Here is a 22,166-nt window from a genome sequence, read left to right on the forward strand (position 1 = left end):
ACCATCAGCCATGTTATTGGAATGCTATGGGGAACATCTAACAGGCGCCACAAGGAGCATAGAAAAGAGTGTAAGCAATCTATTCATCACTAGTTTTGTTGTTTGCGTGTGCTACACTTTTACACAAGTTCCTTCTTGCAAGAAGTGTGCATGATCTATAGGAGACACACAAGGTGGGTGAGGTAATATCCTGGGACCAACTTGGCTACAATTATACTGCATATATTATCTGTAAGTTATTCAACAAGAAAACTAAAAGTAGCTGACATCTAGACAATGTTTGACTCATTACATCTCAGCACTGCTTCTGAGAGACAGACAATACGAAACACCATTTTGATCCAATTAAAGAAATGTGAAAGTTCCTCTTTCAGACAAATTATTTTACACCACATTCAAACAATAAAACTAAACAACCCCAAGACAACCTCTAGTGCTTCTCAGGTTCAGACACCCTTGACTTGTATCATAAGGTGGGCACGACTCTTGGTGCACCACCACTTCAGCTGTTTTTAAACCCTGTTTCAGTATTTTCTGCTGTTGTCACTTTACTGCCAGGCCCAGAGTCAAGAACTAGATCTTTACAAGGCAAGATAAGAAAAAATGATTTCCATCCACGCAAAATGGAACAGTCGCTGAAGACTCATACAAATTAACAGTGCTCAACAGCACTGAAATCTGAAGAGGACAAGATCCCACCTAAAAGTTATGGATGTTGAAACAAGATCCTGTACCTCATTTCTGCAAGGATATAAGAGGGCCTAGTAGAAATAAGGCATGAAGCTGATTTTTTTTCCTTGCATTACAGAGAGATAAAACTACCAGTCATGGAAGGAAAGCATGCCTAGTGTATTGGGGATATTTTTCAAGAACGGTTTAACCATGTTAAAGTTTGCCTACCACATAAATCAGACCAACTGGGTAGCTACTCTAATTTGTGCATCCAACTTTTCCATAATGAATCAGAGTTCTTTACTTACTAGTGACATTTCCATCCCCTTTCTTTCATTATTTCCTCTCCATACCCCCAGATCACAAGCCAGTTGCACTTGTGCTGCTGGTATTATATTTCCATTTTTATGTAAGCTACAGTATATGGCCTGTCTTGTATTGAGATTTTCCATGCAGTTTACAGGGCCATATCCTGTGGTCCTTAGTCAGACAAATCTATCATTACACTAAATATAATCTGAAAGTAACTCATTCATGAATAGAGATAAATAAATATACAGGATTTAAATTTCATTTGGCTTGTGCCTTTTGAATTTGAATACATCAATTTTAAAATAAGGGAGCACAAAAAGAAACAAAACTATTATCAGTATTTTATGTACTGTACCTGAAATCAAGAATCATGAATTTCTTCACTTACTACTCATATTTCAATGTTACAGTGCATACTATTTTGCTATCTTCCAAAAGCATTTAATCAATTAAGGTATTATTTCAGAATTCTATTAGGGGAAGCCAATTCACACTCCCAAATAAGAAATGAAAACACTTCTTATTGCCTACAAGATTGGATTCAATATTTATCTCCACATTTAGATCACATGACATGGCTTTTGTATTTAAACATACATAGCAGGATTTATTAGAGAAGCTACAAAATTTGGATTGGAGTCACGATTCCCAGCATCCCAAAATTCCAGGGTATTTTGATTCAGGCTTCTAGTTTGTCCCCACTACAAAGAAAGACTCAGATCATGAAATTCAGATTCCCCACTACCCAAACTTTTGATCTGATTTAAATTTGGTTTCATATCTTTGCTTTTTGTCAACAGCAATATTCACTTATTGACGTTATCATTTAGCAAATGCTTTGGAAGGGACAATATACAGCAAGCCTGAAGGCTTTCAGTTTGTACACCATTTAGGTGTTCTGTGTCATCAAAGAATCATCCTGAATGGGAGCAGTTAACTTCTTTTATTTCCTTCCATTCAAATCCAGTTAAGTACATAGGATGAAATTCTAGCCTCACTGAACTCAGTGGGCTAAACTTCCATTGGCTTCAGTGAGGCCAGGATTTCACCTATATTCTTCAGCAGAAGTTCTCTCTCTGCCCTACCTCATTCAGTGCCATGAGTTACTTTAACTGGAAGGAGAGGACGCTAATTGAGGTCCCTTCCAACCCTGATATTCTATGATTTTAAGTCACAATCCATTTTATTACACCTCTTGACAATAAAATCACTGACATGTGATGTGTGGTTAGCTATTCTGGTAACTTGGCACTGTCCTGGGATTTCCAGTGATTCAACTCATTTATTATGTATAGGAAGAAGTTTACAAAGCAGGAAGTGCAAAAAGACAACAGTGATAAGCAATTATGTCCTAAGACTGAAAAAAAAAAAAACTGCACTGAGGCATTTATTCTCTTACCACTAAAAAAGAAAAAAAGATATAGAATTGCTCAACAGTTTTTAAATGATACACCACGTATCAGTGCAATTACAATTCTTTTAAAGTGAAGTATGGAAAATAAGAAATATATACTGTAAGTCACAGGGAAGAGGCTTTCTTTAGTTATGTAAAATAAATGTTATAGCTTGACTCAAATTAGCAAAAAAGGAAATAAGAATATGAACCTGTATTTGTTAAAACAAACATTTACAGCGCCTAAACTACACCATTAAATTATGGGAATTTCTTCTTAGATTTGAGGGTGATGGTAAACTGAGACGTTCTTCTCTGCAGTGAAACTAAAATTTACACAAAGAAATACATCTGAATAAAAGCACACTAGAATCCTCCTGTGCAAAAGAAATTGTTTTCTTGCTGGGCTCTGAAGAAAAATGCTAGCACAACAGGGAAATTGCTCTCCACATAGTTCAGTGAACTCTGGCAAATAAACTTCTGTAGACTGACTAAAGTTACAGGCTTACATCTCCATTTGCCAGTGGGCTCTCATCTGGATTGCTTTACCTTTCTCTTACTTTAATATATGCCGTCACTTGATCCCCTCCCACTCCAAGACAGGCGAAAGAGGCTCCTGACTTTTCTACTTTTAGATTTAGGAGAATTTGTTCAGAAACAACGGATTAAAAGTAATTGAGTATTTGGTTAAACTATCAAAATAATGTTTTTATTTAAAACACTGAATCTCTTAAGACCTGTTTAAAATATGTTGATTCATTTCACTATTGATTGGGTGCAGCATTGACACACATTTTAAAGTCAAAGCCTACAAAAGGCCTGCTTTCTAAACAAAACCTAAATGCTCTAAATTAAGTCATTATTCAAAAGACTTGAAGCTGTTAGTAAGGTGATCTGCAGCATCTGGTCTCCCAATAAATTCCCTCAAGTCCCCAAAACTCTTTAAAGACAAGAGTTCCAAGGGAGCATTGCACAATGTGAACCTAGTTAGATCCAGCATCAGAACAGAAACCAGCCTGCCTGAGAGTAACAGCATGTCAATTCGACTCCCTCAGGGAACTGATGGGCAAGGTCCCCTGGGACAATAACATGACGGGGAAAGGAGTCGAGGAAAGCTGGCTGTATTTTAAAGAAACCTTATTGAGGTTGCAGGAACAATCCATACCGATGTGTAGGAAGAAAAGTAAATATGGCAGGCGACCAGCTTGGCTTAACAGTGAAATCCTTGCTCATCTTAAACACAAAAAAACAGCTTACAAGAAGTGGAAGATTGGACAAATAACCAGGGAGGAGTATAAAAGTATTGCTCAGGCATGCAGGAGTGAAATTAGGAAGGCCAAATCACGCTTGGAGTTGCAGCTAGCTGGAGATGTTAGGAGTAACAAGAAGGATTTCTTTAGGTATGTTAGCAACAGGAAGAAAGTCAAGGAAAGTGTGGGCCCCTTGCTGAATGAGGGAGGGAACCTAGTGACAGAGGATGTGGAGAAAGCTAGTGTACTCAATGCTTTTTTTGCCTCTGTCTTCACAGACAAGGTCAGCTCCCAGACAGCTGCACTCTGCAGCACGGTATGGGGAGGAGGTGACCAGCTCTCTGTGGAGAAAGAAGTAGTTCGGGACTATTTAGGAAAGCTGGACGAGCACAAGTCCATGGGGCCGGATGCGCTGCATCCGAGGGTGCTAAAGGAGTTGGCCAATGAGATTGAAGAGCCATTGGCCATTATCTTTGAAAAATCATGGTGATCGGGGGAGGTCCCGGACGACTGGAAAAAAGCTAATGTAGTGCCCATCTTTAAAAAAGGGAAGAAGGAAGATCCAGGGAACTACAGGCCAGTCAGTCTCACCTCAGTCCCTGGAAAAATCATGGAACAGGTCCTCAAGGAATCAATCCTGAACCACTTAAAGGAGGGGAAAGTGATCAGGAACAGTCAGCATGGATTCACCAAGGGCAAGTCATGCCTGACTAACCTAATTGCCTTCTATGATGAGATAACTGGCTCTGTGGATGAGGGGAAAGCAGTGGATGTGCTATTTCTGGACTTTAGCAAAGCTTTTGATACAGTCTCCCACAGTATTCTTGCCAGCAAGTTAAAGAAGTCTGGGCTGGATGAATGGACGGTAAGGTGGATAGAAAACTGGCTAGATGGTCAGGCTCAACGGGTAGTGATCAATGGTTCCATGTCTAGTTGGCAGCCGGTATCAAGTGGAGTGCCCCAAGGGTCGGTGCTGGGGCCGGTTTTATTCAATGTCTTCATTAACGATCTGGAGGATGGTGTGGACTGCACCCTTAGCAAGTTTGCAGATGACACTAAACTGGGAGGAGTGGTTGATACGCTGGAGGGTAGGGATAGGATACAGAGGGACCTAGACAAATTACAGGATTGGGCCAAAAGAAATATGATGAGGTTCAACAAGAACAAGTGCAGAGTCCTGCACTTAGGATGGAAGAATCCCATGCACTGTTACAGACTAGGGACCGAATGGCTGGGCAGCAGTTCTGCAGAAAAGGACCTAGGAGTTACAGTGGACAAAAAGCTGAATATGAGTCAACAGTGTGCCCTTGTTGCCAAGAAGGCTAATGGCATTTTGGGTTATATAAGTAGGGGCATTTCCAGCAGATTGAGGGACGTGATCATTCCCCTCTACTCAGCACTGGTGAGGCCTCATTTGGAGTACTGTGTCCAGTTTTGGGCCCCACACTACAAGAAGGATGTGGATAAATTGGAGAGAGTCCAGCGGAGGGCAACAAAAATGATTAGGGGGCTGGAGCACATGACTTATGAGGAGAGGCTGAGGGAACTGGGATTGTTTAGTCTGCAGAAGAGAAGAGTGAGGCGGGATTTGATAGCTGCTTTCAACTACCTGAAAGGGGGTTCCAAAGAGGATGGATCTAGACTGTTCTCAGTGGTAGAAGATGACAGAACAAGGAGTAATGGTCTCAAGTTGCAGAGGGGGAGGTTTAGGTTAGACATTAGGAAAAACTTTTTCACTAGTAGGGTGGTGAAGAACTGGAATGGGTTACCTAGGGAAGTAGTGGAATCTCCTTCCTTAGAGGTTTTTAAGGTCAGGCTTGACAAAGCCCTGGCTGGGATGATTTAGTTGGGTTTGGTCCTGCTTTGAGCAGGGGGTTGGACTAGATGACCTCCTGAGGTCCCTTCCAACCCTGAGATTCTATGATTCTATGAATTAATAGAAGTCTCTTCAGGCCAAGAAGCTTGGAGAGCTCTTGATAAATTTAAAATAAAAATGAAGCCGGTTCAGTATGTGGAGTTTTCCAGGATCTGATCTCCAGAAAATTACACAGGTAGATGCAGCTCCTAACACTGCAGTACTTTTCCTAATGATCTCTTGCATAAGAAAAAGGAATTGAAGGAGAAATTTAATGTCAGCTGGTTTGATAACTTAAATATTAAAATACTAAATTCATAGCAACACGTGAATATAAATTACATATTTACTTGTGAAGCCAATTTTCTTATTTTATTTTATTGTATTGTAATAAAAAAGTGATGGTACACTGACTCATTTTACAGCTTTTTGAGCCTACTAGTACTTTAGCTGTATTTCCAAACAGCTTCTGAACAAAAGTGTTTTCCTCTATTTTTATAGAATTTAAAAAAATTAATGAAAATTAAAGTGAGTAGAAGATATACCTTATTTTCTAGAGAATTACTCCATTCTTTCAATAAATTTACATGCTGCACTGCTGAGCTGGCTTCATGTGCTTTAATTTGCTGATTTGTTCCCTGTGACAACAAAGAATTTATACATTTTAGCCAATTTCACTTTTTTAAAAAAACCAATAATACAATACAAGAATATAAAACCAGCCCTACATATATTTTGGTACTTTACAAAAATATAAACAGAGGGGAAATCTATTTGGGAACTTATGAAAAAGTGAGAAATACATTTAAAAGCAAGTGTTTTATCCAATTGCTGTATATTTCCAATGTACTTATTTATCAGAGGAAACAAAAATGGAGAAAAGATTTACAAAATGAATTGGTTTAGAACCATCTCTAATTTTTATAATAAAGAAATCTCAAAACCAGTCACATAACTCAAACATCTGAGTCCACAAATAATAGTTTTAACCATTTTATAAATTCCTGTAAAGTTTCCATTGGTGTGAATAGGAAAGAAAAACAGTTAAGGTAAATTTATCATCACTGGAAACTGCCAATTGTGTAGCATCTGTCAACTAAAATAGTTTACAGTGGCTGATTTGCCATTATAGAAAGTTAGCAAGACACATTCATTGTTGCTTTATGATGATCAGATTTCCTGCCCCTTCACAATCTGCAAATGTTGATACAAATAACCACTGTCAGTTTACAAAACATACATAGATAATATACAGAGTACATAAGATGCAGATCATGTTACCTTCTACTTCACACTATACTTCTGCAAATGTTTTGCAATGCAGTTTATATCTGTTTAGATGCTACATATGTTGCAAGCAACTGGAAAAGTTTCAATGATCTTCAATGTATATACTCTATATAAAATATTCAAAATATATATGTGGATATATGTACATATATACACACATATACATACATAAAAAGAATGAACAGTGATACATAAGACATAACAGTGAGCAGTGCTACATCATTAATTATTTCTACAGTTGAGAGAGCAACTGTATTTTTTGTGTTTAAATTGTTGAATGCTTTTTCTTTTTTACACTGGCAGAATATTAAGGGCCTGATTGAAAGTCCTTTGGGAAAAGACGCTCATTGACTCCAATGGGACTTGAAACAGGTCTTGAGATATCAATGGGAAAGAAGGTTTATAGGAGTGTTGCACATGTACACAAAGATCTAGTTTCAGAGGTCACTGTGAGCTTCAAAATTATGGCATTTAATTTGATAAATTCCGTTTTTCCTGTCAGCAGCTTTTGAATTTTTACTGTAAAAAATGTCAGAATTCGCTGACACTCTCAGACGCATGGTATGAAAAGTAAGATATTGCAAATATGGAAATAACAGTGTTGAAACTATACTCAAGTTTTTTCTTACTTTGTGGTGATTTCTAGGATTTAATCTGCAATTTTTATTAATTCTATGCTGTGGTTTGACTATGCACCTATATGCACGTGCACACACACACACACGTATATATGAATGTACATAAAATAAACATTCTAAGTGGGCCAACCTATTTTTAATCATATTGTATATATTCACACGCACAAACAGAAGAAATTAAACAAATTTAATTTGAGAAAAAAATTAAATACTTCCATAGAACAGCTGAAATTACTAGACAGCTTGTGGAGAACAAAAAATGACTTTTTCTCTTATTTTCAAAGAAGAGAAAAGTTAAAGTTCTTAATGTAATTATGTCTTCTGATCTCAGACATCTGTAACTGGCTAACTGAAATCCCAAGATATTGCCAGTATGTGTATATGCTTTTTATAATTTTACATATATAAAAATATATGCAAAAATGAACACCTGCTGCATAGTCTTAATCACTCATGCAACTGGATGAATGTTTCTTAACCAAGAGTAGAGACGTCCAGAACTTTCATGTCAAAATGTTAAGTTTTCTTATTGCAGACTTTCATCAATTGGGAAGTATAATTGTTATATACTGACCTGAAAAGTGCAGCCATAACGCTTAAAACTACAGGTACTTGGGGCATTAATACATTCTGACAAATGTGCATTCAACTGCAATAGGAAAAAAATGTGAGTTTTGGCAGAAAACGTTTGCATGATAATGCTCAGAACATATAAAGGGCACAGATTATCAGATTTGTATTGTGTGCCATTTGTAAAACATACAGTACATGTGTGTATATTATCTCCACTCTGACTCAGAGTGCATAAACTGTATATACACATGTAACCACACGCACATGTCAATACAATATACAGAGAGACACATTTAATATACAGTGAAACCTCCACTGAAGACCATTCCTATAGGCAACCCCATTTAAAAAACACTTTAAAGAAACCCAAGGCTTTCCATACATTTTTATTTGACTTGTAATTAAAGGTCAATCTTTACTTGACAAATGATTTTTGCTGGTCTGTTGGGTAGTCACTCAAGACCAGTTTCACTGTAGTAACATACGTCTTTTCTAACTCTAGTTTCATTAGGAACAGATTGTCAAAACGTGACATGCAATTCTCAATATCAGAATTTAAAATAAAACAAAAACTAAACAATGAAGACTGTAACAAATACTGCATGAAACAGACAAATACTTTATACCAGGGTGCAGCTGAGTCACATTTATAATGCAGTACACAGGATTCCACGTTTTAAAGTAGGAAAAGGCCTGTATTTTGCACAGATCCAATATTCTGAATGACGATAAACACAGAAAATAATTTGTCCTTTAAAATAAAATCACGGAAGTATATACAAAGAGCCGTAATGAAATGCAGCCATTTTTAGGGGACAAGGCAGCAGATAGATGCAAACTACCTAAGAGCTGGAATGAAGGGCCATTTTGTAAATGATAAACCTCACCTCTCCTGACAAGTGCCTTAAAACCTTTATTTCCATACAGAGCAGAGAGGACCTAGGGGCCAGATCCTCACCTGGTGTAAACTCTTATACCTCCACTGAGTTCAAGATATTTAAAAAGACCCCCACACAGTAAGCCCTCTGGTACTCAATTCATCCACCTCCAGAAAAAGGCCTGAATGGATCCTGCCTGCATATGAAACTGTAGTGCTAAAGAAACAAGGTTTTTCAAATCTAATTTTGAGATGTTTAACTCACCCCCCTCTGGCATATGCAACATCTACTTTGTTTTAAACACTTACTGTAGAAATTCACAATGAAAGTTCAAAAGAAACGTTTCAGAAAAAAATTAAAATCAAATAAGAAAAAGTACATGTGTTATACGAGATTTAAATGGGGGCACTGCTTCTTCAACTTCCTCAAAACTAATGACTGTGCCAACCAGTAACCATTTACACATAGTAAGAGTTGCTATATTTCTAGAATAAAATATCAGGTTCACTTTTTGTACACTATTGAGAATGGCACAACACAATTTTCTCAAACCGTTAGGCAGGCATTTGCCTATATCACCTTAGAATGGCTGTCCCTAGTTATGCAACTGGGCTTCAGATTCATTTTCTTAACATTAGAAAAAAATGAAATAGTAATCAACAAAATGATGCAGGGATAAGATGGCAGCTGGTTAAAGTCCAACCCTACCAACAGTTTTTAGAATCCAATTCCGCCAACCCTTATCATCAAGCCTCGTGCTTATTAATGTGAGTTGACCTTTTGTTTTTAATGGGACAATTCACAGTAGTAAGGACTAAGCACTTCATTCTTAAGTCCCTCACTACTCAGGACAGCATTTAGGCATTTCTTATTGACGTCAGTAGGATTTAAGAACATGTATAGGTGTTACTATGAAAAGGAGTGCTTTCCTGAATCAGGATCTCAGTTGGTAAATATATACTGGCAGAAATGAGCCCCAAAGGTGGCCCTCCACTTATGTTATTAGACAGATATCTAGATCATCTTCTCAAGAGCATAATGTTTATTAAGATGCACAAGGCCTACTATACATTTTAGATTGCACATTCCTTGGGGCAGAGGCAGTTAGAGAGCGTCTGGCACACTTTGTGCACTAAATATGATTATTCACTTATTGTAACACTAAAATGATGTATTCCTATATCAGGAAAACACAACCCCAAAAAATCTAATGGAGTATCAGTGAAAAAGGATACCTCAAAAATGAGTTTAAAAAAATGAGTATTTTAAGGAGTGCTGGAGACAAATATGCACTCTCCATTCTAGATCATACAAAAGAATTTATTTTTAGAAAAATATGCACATTGGCCTTTACAGATACTACTAACGGATCAAATGAAGGAATACATTCAGACACCACAAGATACAAATGAAATTTATCGGCTCAAAATATTAACTGAATTTTCTACAGATGTTAGAAGCTTTAGTAGCTTGTTGCACCTGATCACAAGAAATGCCATACTGGAACAGACCAATGGTCCATCTATACCAGTATCCGTTCTCTGATTGTGACCAGTGCTGGAGGCTTCATGGGAAGGTTCCAACCTCCCATGATGCAACTTGCAAACATCAACAGGAAATGTCTTCTTTATCTCAGTTACTGATAAGTTTTACCATAAAGTAGTAATTTTATCCCAATCGTGTGAAATACAGACACTAAATATTAAATCCTTTCTTGAATAAGATTAAACTATTTACTTAACATTTATCCTATGGCAGTGAGTTTCACAGTGTTTCCTTTTAGACAATTTAAACTTGGTGCCTATTAATTTAATCAAAAGTGCCCTCTTATCCTTGTATTGAGTAAGCATTTAGCTGATTAAGCATCAGCTAAATCGCTTTAACTGAAATATTTCTAAAGCATCTATACCAGCATGGTATCTAAGTGTTAGGCCCTTCATTCTCCTTCTTTGCAAATTTAACAGTCCTAACAATATTTTTAATCTCTCGCATAGACTAACTCCACACAACAGCTGTCCAGTATCTGCTATAATCTTTTCTGAGATGAGACCACCAAAATCAAAACAGCATTTAAGATCAGGATGTATCTCTGGCTTGTATGTCATATGAGAGAGCTCTAATGTCAGTATATGCTACTGTATTTTAGATTTCTCATTCTATTTGAATACTGAGACTTGAAGAATACATGCTGCCTAACACTATCCAAAAGGTTCTGCTCTACTGGCCTCGATAAATGCTTCTAACTCAGTTTTCATTGAGAGAGAAAGCAGGAAAGATAAAAGCTAATCTTTTTTGACACGCCATGTGTAATAAATACAGAAAATTAAGAAAGTAATTTCTGAAAGATAATTTCCTAAGAAATCACTAAAAAAATGATTAAAAAATTATCACACTTAACTGTAGTGGTAGATAAGCCTTTTCTTTAGATCTCACGTGGTAATAAGGAAATGGCTTCTGGCAAAATTCTTGCGAGATCTTACTAACAACAAAGTTCTAAGCTGAACACTGTTGAATAGAGATTTATTGAATATTTCAGCACAACTCTGGGCATGACTTCTTACCTCACTCCTCAAGAGTGATGTAACACTGCATTTATGAGGACATGAAACCGCGACAGAGGGGCAGTCTGTATCTTCATGTTTCTAAAATAAAATTTAAAAAAAAAAAAAAAAGCAAATTACAATTTATACTTTATCTATATTTAAAGTTACAAACCATTTTAGAACAGGACTTGCCTGAAAAAAGAAGTAACTTACCATGCTATAATTAAACATATATATTTACATGGTGCTAGACAAAGAGCAATACAGTTAACATTGCAACTTCATATTTGTACAATGTTTGGAAGGAACAAACACAGATATTACACTTTCAGTTGATATGTATTTCTCAGTTGTTTTTGATTCAGAAAAATAAGGGATTTATCATATTTTCCTGTGGAAAGAAGAGCAGTTTCCATCATCCTTTATCAATAAAACCTCAATAAAATCAAAGTTTTCTATCCCATGAACCATGTAGGGGAGTGCGCATTATTGGAAGAGAGGATAATTGCCAAGACGATATTCCTTCCAATGCCACCATACAGTGCATTGGAAAGCTCTTCAGATATTTATGCTTCTGAATGGCAGAGAACCCTGTAAATCCATATACTCGTATTCACTCTTGAGACTCTACCATTTGATACAGAATTCTTGCACTATACATCAAAATACTTAAGCTTATTTAAAGCTCCTTTTGATCAAATCACAGTGCATTTTGTGTGTTCATCTTCTATTTTATATCCACTTCTCACTATATCAGACAGGTGGTGATATATATCGGTTCATGGCCCAAAACTATGCTCCCTGAAATAATTGGGAGTCTTTCCAATGACTTCAACACACATTTGATTTTGGTCCCTATTCCAAGAGTAGAATACTACTACTTCTATTTTGATCAGCAGAACTCATTCCTCACCCCTGGGCACCCACTCTCCAGGGAAACTGCTCTCAACTCTTCCATATGATGTGAGATGCAGGTTGCACGTAATCTTGACTTAAATTAGACTAGGATAACAAGGTTTTCAGAATAGCAAAGGCAGCATGCAAACCCATTTTATAACAATTTTAAAAATTCTCTTTTTCTCTGTAATACTTTGATTCTTTAATAATAAAATACAATTTTTCACTTCTATTTTTGCTTTGAAGAATGAGCAATTTTGTCTGCCAGAAAGACACAGTGGACCGTAGAACATGTTGTACTGTACCAAAAGCTTTATGTTTGCTTCAAATAAAATGAAATAAAATTGTGTTTAGAAATGAATTCACCTAGAGAGATAAAGCACTGCAGTATAGACTAGACAAATACTTGCAATTAAAATTTAAAAAAAGCACAAGTCCATATGACTATCTAAATAGTCTGTCAGCCGCAAAGGGGATTTCCTACGCTGCAGGGCAGGCAGATTCTATGAAGACACGAACCGTATATGAAACAAGAAAAATTATTTTTGTTTCCATTTGCATACCTTTGGTTTTTTCTTTGTACAGTCTCGAAAAAATGTTTGTACTGCTTTTCATTTTCTGTTCAAGTCCCTGAAATGCCTGCCTGACTTATTAATATGCTTAAAAACCTGATGGTCTGCACAGGCCAACAGAAATGAACTTAAGCTCAGGGTGAGCAGATGGATTGCACAAAGCAAATCTCTCTTTCATCAGAGTGGTCTGGTTACAACCAGACTAAGTCTTGGTACTCAAGTATAGTCAGGTAATATTCCAAAATAAACCCAAATTTATCAGCATTTATATAATCTCACAGACTACATTCTTCCAGGCTTTTAAAACAATGTAGGCACAAAGGGCATTTACTGCTTGATCAGTGGCTGATCTCTGCTCCTCCAGGATTTTAATGCTGTGGCTATTGTTGCGCCCCTGAAACACCAAAACCACCATGACTGGAAGCTGGTCCTACGTAGCAAACTACTGGTTTCATTAATATTTTGAATATAGGAACACCTAACACTTTTGATTTGCTGAACTCCTACAACAAGCAGGCACTGGTCTAACTCTACAAAGGTTCCTGCTCTCCCCTTTTTTATGCTTCAGTGCTTCACTTTAATCACAATTTTCAACAGAACTGAGACGTTTTTGCATTCCCCTCCACTAGTCACAGAGCATTTGCTTGCCATCTATAACACCACTTGCTACATCCGAACACTCTTGTCACTTTTCTTTAATCTTACAGACCCTTTCAATTCTGCAGGAAAAGCTCTTAACACTTTAATTTGAGATCTATAGATTGTTAAAATAAAATGTTGGATGAAAAGCAAGGGAAGGTTTTTCCTATCTGTGCAATTAGCCTGTTCCTACCATCTGTGATGAGACAAATTGGAAACTAATCCTTAGTGACCATACGCTCTCATGGAGACTAGACGCTTCTCGGGGACACCCCAATGTCCAGGTCAGTAGCAGCTGGTACAGGTAGAGGAAGGACTGTACTTACAAACTTGCTCTTGTTAAGAAGTTTATAAAGAAGCAAAATATGAAAAGGACTGGCTAATACCTCAGATTTTTACTACATGTAAAATTAGACGTCTCAGTTTAGTATGAAGTGCATTCCCTTTGTGGACCCTGAAAAAATACTGTGGTCTCTGATGAAGTTACACTTTTTAGAATGCTCTCATTTTTATCAAGTTTTGGGGAAAATACTTGCTCAAACTTTTTTCCCATTTTTTCCCCCCCAGAACTACAGAAAACAGTATATGTAAATCAAAAGTAACTGTTGGTCTTGTTAAAGATAGGAATTAAAATATAAAAATACAACTCTTGAAACACTGAAGTCTAATAATTATAGACAAAAATGCATAACTAAGTTGTTTCAGGAAATGTAGCAAGAGAAGCTGAGAAACTTCTGCTTCTGTTATTCAAATCTCACTGTCATAAGACTAGACCTTTTAATTTTTCTGCTCCCTGAATTAAAAAAAAAAAAAAGAGAGATATTCAGGAACCCAGTCTGCATTCAATATGAACATATTTAAAGAATCACTAAGATTTACTCTACAGACACAATATTTAACCCCTAAAAATTAAGAGCAGAATGGCTTTAGACATCTCAATTTGACGATATCCACAACAACTACAACCTACAATAGCAGACTTTCAAGTTTTCTTTTAACAGGCAGTTTTGAGAGCTGAGTGAACAGAAGGAATGACCAGCTGTATAAAAATAAGTATAACCAAAACTGTAGCATTGCTGTAACTTCTCTCTCCCTAGTTACAATGATGCACATAAATTATTTTATCTTTGTTTTTAAAAAAATCTTAACAATCCAATCAGTGTATCTGAATAAAAGGAGCATTTTAGAAAGTCATCCACTGGTTCATATCACTTACTAAATCTGGACTAACATGAGAGAAAGGCATCAGAATCTCTCTATTGTGTATACCAAATACAACATCTGCCTTTCTCTCACATTTTATTTATATATTTGCCTCTGTATAGTAATGCCTACAGGGTTAGAGGCTAATATGCCTCTATACAAATCATATTAAATAAATCACCAATGCCTCCTGTTAACACACGTATATTTGCTTTGTATTTTCAAAAATTCACCCTTGTGAGCTTTGTCCCCATCTAACAGTAATAGCTAAAAACATAATTACTAGAAAGTGGAAAGTTCTAGCCATTCTCTAAGAGGTCTAGGGAGTTGTAGATATGGAAACATTGCATAAATATATAAAAAATAAATACAGTGAATATATATATCAGAGTGGGCTCAATATCATAAGACGCAGAGTGTGATAACATACAAACGCAAGCCACAGAACCTCCACAAATTCTGCCACTCATGACCAGAATGGTAGCCCCAATCTCTATCCTATATTTCTATCCCACTTATAACACACTGCTTACCAGACACCCTAGTCTTGGGCCAAAAATAATAATAATGCTGTCTAAATATGATTGCATATGGTACATGAAATGCAGAGACAGTAAGTATTATTTAATTTGATGTCATGTTCATTTTCTTCCTTGCCAGCTTATTCAAGAGTATCTAATTCCCTGCCACAACTGCAAAGGTGACGTAAAGCTGTTTTGGATGAGACAGCACCCAAACAAAGGAAAAATGGTAACGTGCTATTCCTCTGAAACACATACTCCTGCTTGATGGTATATTGTTAGGATGGTAGATTTGCACAGTATACCAATTTAAATAGGATGGAATAGAAAAATGTATGCCAAAAAATTACTTTAGTATTGCAGTTATTCCCTGCATCATGTGAAAAATGTACTTTAAAAAACAACAAACAACAACAACAAAACCTGGTTCTTTCTATTTCTGGCATTCAAATGTTCCCTGTTCAATTTAATTTACACTTGGGTTGTGACAACTTCCTCGACAGCAAGTATATCTTGACAGTTACAATATTTTCCTTTTGAATTCAAAAGTGCTGAAGCAAATTTTGCCTTATTTAAGACTGAAAGCCCAATACCTCTGATGGTTGCTGAAAAAGAAGCATGTGAAAATTGGTCATTCTACATTACATGTAAGATCTGATTTTAGTGATGGAAGAAAACACTGCACCTGTAATGTAATCATTGGGACTTGGCTTTTACAGTATTTACATGTAGTCTCCCGATATTTACAGGTCTTTTCTACATGGTCTGGCAAGTCCTTCCGCAATATTTTCTCTCTGCAATCAGCACGGTGGCATGAAAGTTCTTCAAACTGACAATCATTTCTCAAATGCATCTGTAAGATAAAACAATCAAGTTAATGCAATTTTACATCTTTCTTCTTATCATGCCCATGAAAGATAACTCTCCCAAAATAAACTCAGGACCAGAGTCTAATCTTAGATGTGCACCGTTCGGTACCTCAGCGCATCTGCTAACGCTGTAATGGATTTAATGAGATACATATTTCTGAAGTTAGAATCTGACCGTCAGATGACTGCTATATTATGTCTTGAAGAGCCAAAATTTCAGATTATCTTAGATATTCAGAAGTATACTTGAAATTGTGACGCTTCTGATAAGTGGAAAAACCTTTATATTAGAGGCCCCAAACTGGTAACAACGAAATATCAAAAAGGAATTAAAACTCAAAAAGAAAATATGTGAAATAGCAAAAAAAAAATAGCGCAGTGAAAAACCAGTTACATATCAGCCTTCCAGATCTGCAAAGCAACTGCATGCTACAGGTTTTCCAAATGAGCATGTAAGATTTGCTCTTATAAAATCTGAACATTATAGCCAAACTTTTCCAAATGGAGAGTCTAAAGTTTAGGCACCTAAATAAGTAGCCTGATTTTCATAGATACTAAGAACACAGGACTCCTACTGAAGGATTTTTAGGCACCCCAAACTGAAAATTTTGGCCTATGACTAAGATTCTTTATGGATCAATTAAAAGTAGAGTTTCAAAAAAACTATTTATGATAACTTCTATAAACAGTCAGATTAGCTCACATCACTGATTAATCAGGAAGTAGGTGGATTAAAATTGAATTCTGTAGATTTTCATATTCTTTAATTTGAAAGAAAGCTTGTGATGGCATCACAATACTTACCAGTAATTGTGCCAGTGTTAGTGGTTCATTGCAGCCTTTGTTTTCATTTCTGCAATATATCTGAAGGGCAAGAAGCTCTCTCCTACAGCAGTTATCCTTAAATACCTGAAATTTGAAGCCACTTTGTTTTAGAGATTTAAAAACAGATTGAAGAACAGAACTTCAAATAAAGTAAAAATACTTTTTAAAACAATCCCACAATAGCAATATTAGTCCATTCAGGCTTTGAGCGCAGGGAGCGGACTGACACTGTAAACCAGAAAAAAAAAACCCACACAATTCACAGACTGAAAGGCAGCCTAACAAAGAAAAAACAAATAGGGCCTGTCTCTTTTTTTTTTTTATTATTATTCTTTCTGGTATATGAAGAGGACTGAAATCCTTCCCCCACTTCCACTTTTTGAATTTTAAATATTTTTCTGATTGTTTCTCACCTTGGACCAATTTCTGTTGGTGAGAGAGACAAGAGCTCTGTGTAAGCTTGAAAGCTTGTGTCTCGCACCTACAGAACTCACTCATGGCTGGGGGAAAGACTAGGGGTAAAACATCAATTTTTGCAAATGAGGAAAGAACAGAGTGATTAACACAGAATAAAAGAGAGCATCCTATATGTAGTAACAAAGCATACATCAGAGGACAGCATGCCCAGCAATAAAAATAGATATGCCAAGACAGCAATTAAATAGTTCTCAGTTAGAAAGACCACAAAGGATTGAACTGAGTTGTAGAAAATTGAAGAGAGAGAACAGCAATAATCAGACAATTGTGAAGCAATGTCTTTTGGCAAGTTTTAGATGTCCCTAAACCATAATATCCAAATAATCTTTTTTTCCTTCCTTCCTATTCTATTGAAGATATAGCTTCATTAGTGTGTCCATATATATAACACATGAGTGCATGGGCTTTGTTAAAGTTAAAGAGAGGACTTTTGCATTTAGTTCTTAACCCAGCAATGTCAGTGGCCTTGCCTATCTTTTACAGGTATGAGTTCCACAGCTCAGGCTGGCTCCTGTGAAAGGTCAGTATCTTGCACTTGCAAGCCTCTACTTATTGGGCAACAGTTTCATATTCCCAGTGGAACATAGCTGTTTGGGGTTGTGGCAGGAGAGGTGACATCTCAGCTATCAGGAACAATTCCGTCAAGGGCTTGGAACATCAATACAGAGACTGTGAAGTGAACTCTGTATTCACTTGGAAGGCAAGGCAGAAAGAAAGCAGCAGAGTAACATGCTCCCAACAATCTGAATTAATAACAGAGGTTGCTACACTGTATGCCATTAAAAAAGAAAAGAAAACCGGGTGTGGCTTCATTCCTAGATACAAGTTGCAATAAAGCAGGTCTGGAGATCATGAATACATGGAGAACTATGGCTAGTTCTGAGTCCAATAGGAAAGAGTACAGTCTTTTAGTCAGTTGCAGTTTGCCAACACTTCTGGCTACTTTAGTGGGAAAGCAAGCTTAGAATGCTGTCAGCACTGCGGAGATAACATACAGTAGAACTTCAGAGTTACCAGAATTATGAACTGACTAGTCAACCACACCCCTCAGTTGGAACTGGAAGTATGCAATCAGGCAGCAGCAGAGAGAAGACCAAAAAAAAAAAAAAATACAGTACAGTGCTCTGTTAAACGTAAACTACTAAAAAAATAAAGGGAAAGCTGCATTTTTCTTCTGCATAGTAAAGTTTAAAAGCTGCTTTAAGTCAATGTTCAGTTGTAAACTTTTGAAAGAGCAACTGTAACGTTTTGTTCAGAGTTCTGAATATTTCAGAGTTATGAACAACCTCCATTCCTGAGGTATTCGTAACTTTGAGGTTCTACTGTAGTTGCATGAGAATTATTTTGCTTACTGCAACAGTAATAAAATTAAAGCAAAATTCTGATCACAGAATATTCACTGCGGTAGTTAGATGAAGCAGAACGATGTTTGTATGCTTTTCGGACACCAGGTTAAGTTTAATGAGCTGGCACTTTTTCCTTCACACAAATAACCTACGTAACATGGATTTTTGTAAAAAAAATTTCAAAATAATTCATAAACAATTTAAAGAGGCTGCAGTTTTGCATATCATAATAAAGATAATGGAATAAGATTTTTGAATAATTTTACAAGGTGTTTCAACGGTTCTGTAAAGCCTTTGGGCTGCTCCATTTTGTGAAAAGCAGAAGTTAGTATGGAATTTCAGTTTTACAGAAAATAGTCAACTGACTTGCACAGTAAGGCTGGTATGTGTTCAATAATCAACTTTCTCCTTAGTTTCCTCTTCCTGTGCTTGTAGGAAAAGTTGAAGGTATTTCAGGTTTCCCAGCATATATAGCCAGTTGTCTGTCTGTTTGGGGTTTTTTAGGAGGCAGAGGTAAGGGGGAATGTTATATTGAGGTGATGACCTGGCTGGACATTTTCATTATTATTATAAATTATCTGTCTGATAGCAGCAACTAGGAACCCCAGCATGGCAACCACATCAGGGCCCCATTGTGCTTGGCACTGTACAGAGAAGTAACAACAGAGGACAATCCCTGCCCCAGACACCTCATAATCTCTATGGTACACAAAACAGAATGATCGTAGAGATGAGGTAACAAGATGAACAGAGTATAGCACAAAAGCTATTTTTAAAAGAAAAAAAAATCTGATTTAACTTATAAATACAGGAAATTGGCTATAGATGCCATTAAATGGGAGGAAAGCCACTGTGGAAGACCTAAACCTAAGTGCAACAGATGTGTTTCTACTAAGGGGTTGCAGTGATAGGAAGATACTCTGTATAGCTAACACAGCACTCTGCAGAGCTCTCTGCATCCTGGAAGAGAACAATTTTGTGAAAAGGCTACGGAGAGATGGATATATCCAACATCTCTCTCTTGAGAGTAAGGGAGTACCTACATCAGTATAGAACTCATCTCGAAGCTTTGATAATCAAGGTATCAGAACTGAATAAATGGTAATTACTATTCAAAAAGAACTTTCTTTACACTGATGAAACATTACATAGTCAATACCCTATTTAAAAAGTGTGGGTGAAAAAAAAAACGGAAAAAAAGGATGTCAATGAAATAGCCTTCTTAACTGTGCACGTAAAGCAGTGGTCTCCAACCTTTTTACGCACAAGATCACTTTTTGAATTTAAGACAAATCTAGGATCTATCCCGACCCTTCCCCGAGGCCCCGTCCCATTCACTCCATTCCCCACTCCCTCTGTCACTCGCTATCCCCCCCTTTCACCAGGCTGGGGCAGGGGTGCGGGAGGAGGTGCAGGCTCTGGGCTGGGGTCGAGGGGTTCGGAGTATGGGAGGGGGCTCTGGTCTGAGCCTGGGGCAGGGGGTTGGAGTGCAGGAATGAGGGGTGTAAGTTCTGGGAGGGAGTTTGGGGTGCAGGGGTCATATGGTCACACTGCACCTAAACTCATGGAATCCACTGGACATTTCATGAGTTTTACTTTTTATTTGTGTCATTTGTGGTTTACAGATCCAAAATCCTTCAGGGATTGTCATAAATCAGTGTAACATTCTCAATTGTGGGGTGTGTATTGGTTGAGCCTGGAGCAGGGGGTAGGGATGCAGGATGAGGGGTGCAAGCTCTGGGAGGGAGTTTGGATGCAGGAGGGGACACCAGGCTGGGGCGGAGTGTTGGGGTGCAGAGGGGGTGAGGGATGCAGGCTCTGGGAGGGAGTTTGGTGCAGAAGGAGGCTCCGGACTGGTGCAGGGGATTGGAGTGCAGGAGGGTGTGAGGGGTGCGGGCTCTGGGAGGGAGTTTGGGTGCAAGAGGGAACTCTGAGCTGTGGCAGAGTGTTGCGGTGCAGGAGGGGGTGAGGGGTGTGGGAGGGAGTTTGGATGCAGGAGGGGGCTCCGGGCTGTGGCAGGGGCATGGGACTGGGTGTGAGGTGCAGGCTCTGGCCGGGAGGTGCTTACCACAGGAAAATCCTGGTAGGAGGTGCAGCGGGGCTCAGGCAGGCTGCCTGCCTGCTTTGGCCCCATGCTGCTCCCGGAAGCAGCTAGCTGCTGGCACATCTCTGCAACCAGGGCGGGGTGGGGGGAAGGTGGCTGTGCGTGCTGTCCCCGCCCCCAGCACCATCCCTGCAGCTTGGTTCCCAGCCAATGGGAGCTGCGGGGGTGGTGCTTGCAAGCACGGGCAGCACATAGAGACCCGCTGCCCCCCTCTCCTCCAGGAGCCGCAGAGACATGCCAGCAGCCAGCTGCTTCTGGGAACGGCGTGGGGCCACGGCAGGTAGGCAGCCTGCCTGAGCCCCGCTGTGCCAGACCAAGCTCAGCTCCTCGACTGATTCACCTGGAGTGGCACTCAGGTGAGCTCAGAGGAATTCAGGGCCATTCGGTCAGGATCGGAGGCGACTTTTAGCTGCCCAGAGATTGTGATCGAATGGCAGAGGCTCCAGTGTAAAGGTTTCCAATCCTGTATGGTTACTACTTTGGCATGTGTAAGACATACTAGGTTCAAGTAGTACAATAATTTTTTTCCCCAAGAAAGAGCATTATAACACTTTAAAAAAAAATTCTGCAAAGTAGAAAAACACATTTTAAATAAATCATAGCAATTGAATATTAGAAATAAGAGACTATTTTAACAACAATACCTTATCTTTAACTATGTTCTCTTGACACGCTGTACATTTTGGATTAGAAGAACTGGAGAGAGAAAATAGACAAATTATTTTCTATCCCACTTTGAATTTTCTGTATTTATCAGATTTTAGATTGGTGCTAGTAAATCAAAAGGTGTCTTGTTTAATTATAATTGCTCAAAGTATTTAAAAACATTAATGATTAAGAAAGTATGGCTCAATGAAAGTTGGTATAGAATCAAATGGAACAAATACTGCTAACATTAAAGAAAACAAAATATAAAGTACTTCTTCAAGAGGATTTGAAAACTGAGTAAATAGTTGAATTCAACTTCCACTTACAATGGAAAAATCATTTTTAACTATTAAAAAACCTTATTTAATAGCAGCATAAAATGAAGTACAGACTTCCTTTGCCAGGATTTTTCTTCTTTAAAAAGCACCACAATAATACTTTCCTGTTGTGATGGTCCTGAATATAGTCATTTTAAACATCTACTTATTTCTTCATAAGATACAAAGATCAATTTAGATGTGTTTAATACACCATAAATTATGGGAACAATATGAACAGCCACAATGGATAAAACCATTGGTCCATTCAGCCTGGCATTCCAAAGGAAGGAAAAAAGAAAAAAAACAAAACAAAACACCATAATGCTTCTAGCCAATTGTTT

The 22,166-nt window shown here is 37.8% G+C and overlaps 1 protein-coding gene across 9 annotated transcripts in view; it reads right to left on the minus strand.

The window, feature by feature from the left end:
- TRAF3 (TNF receptor associated factor 3) overlaps window positions 1-22,166 on the minus strand; it is a 98,133-nt gene that overhangs the window by 22,010 nt on the left and 53,957 nt on the right. For all 9 annotated transcript variants that reach the window (XM_039536712.1, XM_039536710.1, XM_039536708.1 and 6 more), the window contains 6 exons: window positions 21,502-21,553; window positions 16,910-17,014; window positions 15,922-16,089; window positions 11,423-11,503; window positions 7,985-8,059; window positions 6,028-6,120 (listed from right to left, as the gene is read on the minus strand). In XM_039536712.1, coding sequence (XP_039392646.1) covers window positions 6,028-6,120; window positions 7,985-8,059; window positions 11,423-11,503; window positions 15,922-16,089; window positions 16,910-17,014; window positions 21,502-21,553 — 574 coding nt within the window. The remainder of the gene's footprint in view (window positions 1-6,027; window positions 6,121-7,984; window positions 8,060-11,422; window positions 11,504-15,921; window positions 16,090-16,909; window positions 17,015-21,501; window positions 21,554-22,166) is intronic.

The sequence above is a fragment of the Mauremys reevesii genome, linkage group 4, assembly GCF_016161935.1.
Source record: "Mauremys reevesii isolate NIE-2019 linkage group 4, ASM1616193v1, whole genome shotgun sequence".
Classification (NCBI taxonomy): domain Eukaryota; kingdom Metazoa; phylum Chordata; order Testudines; family Geoemydidae; genus Mauremys; species Mauremys reevesii.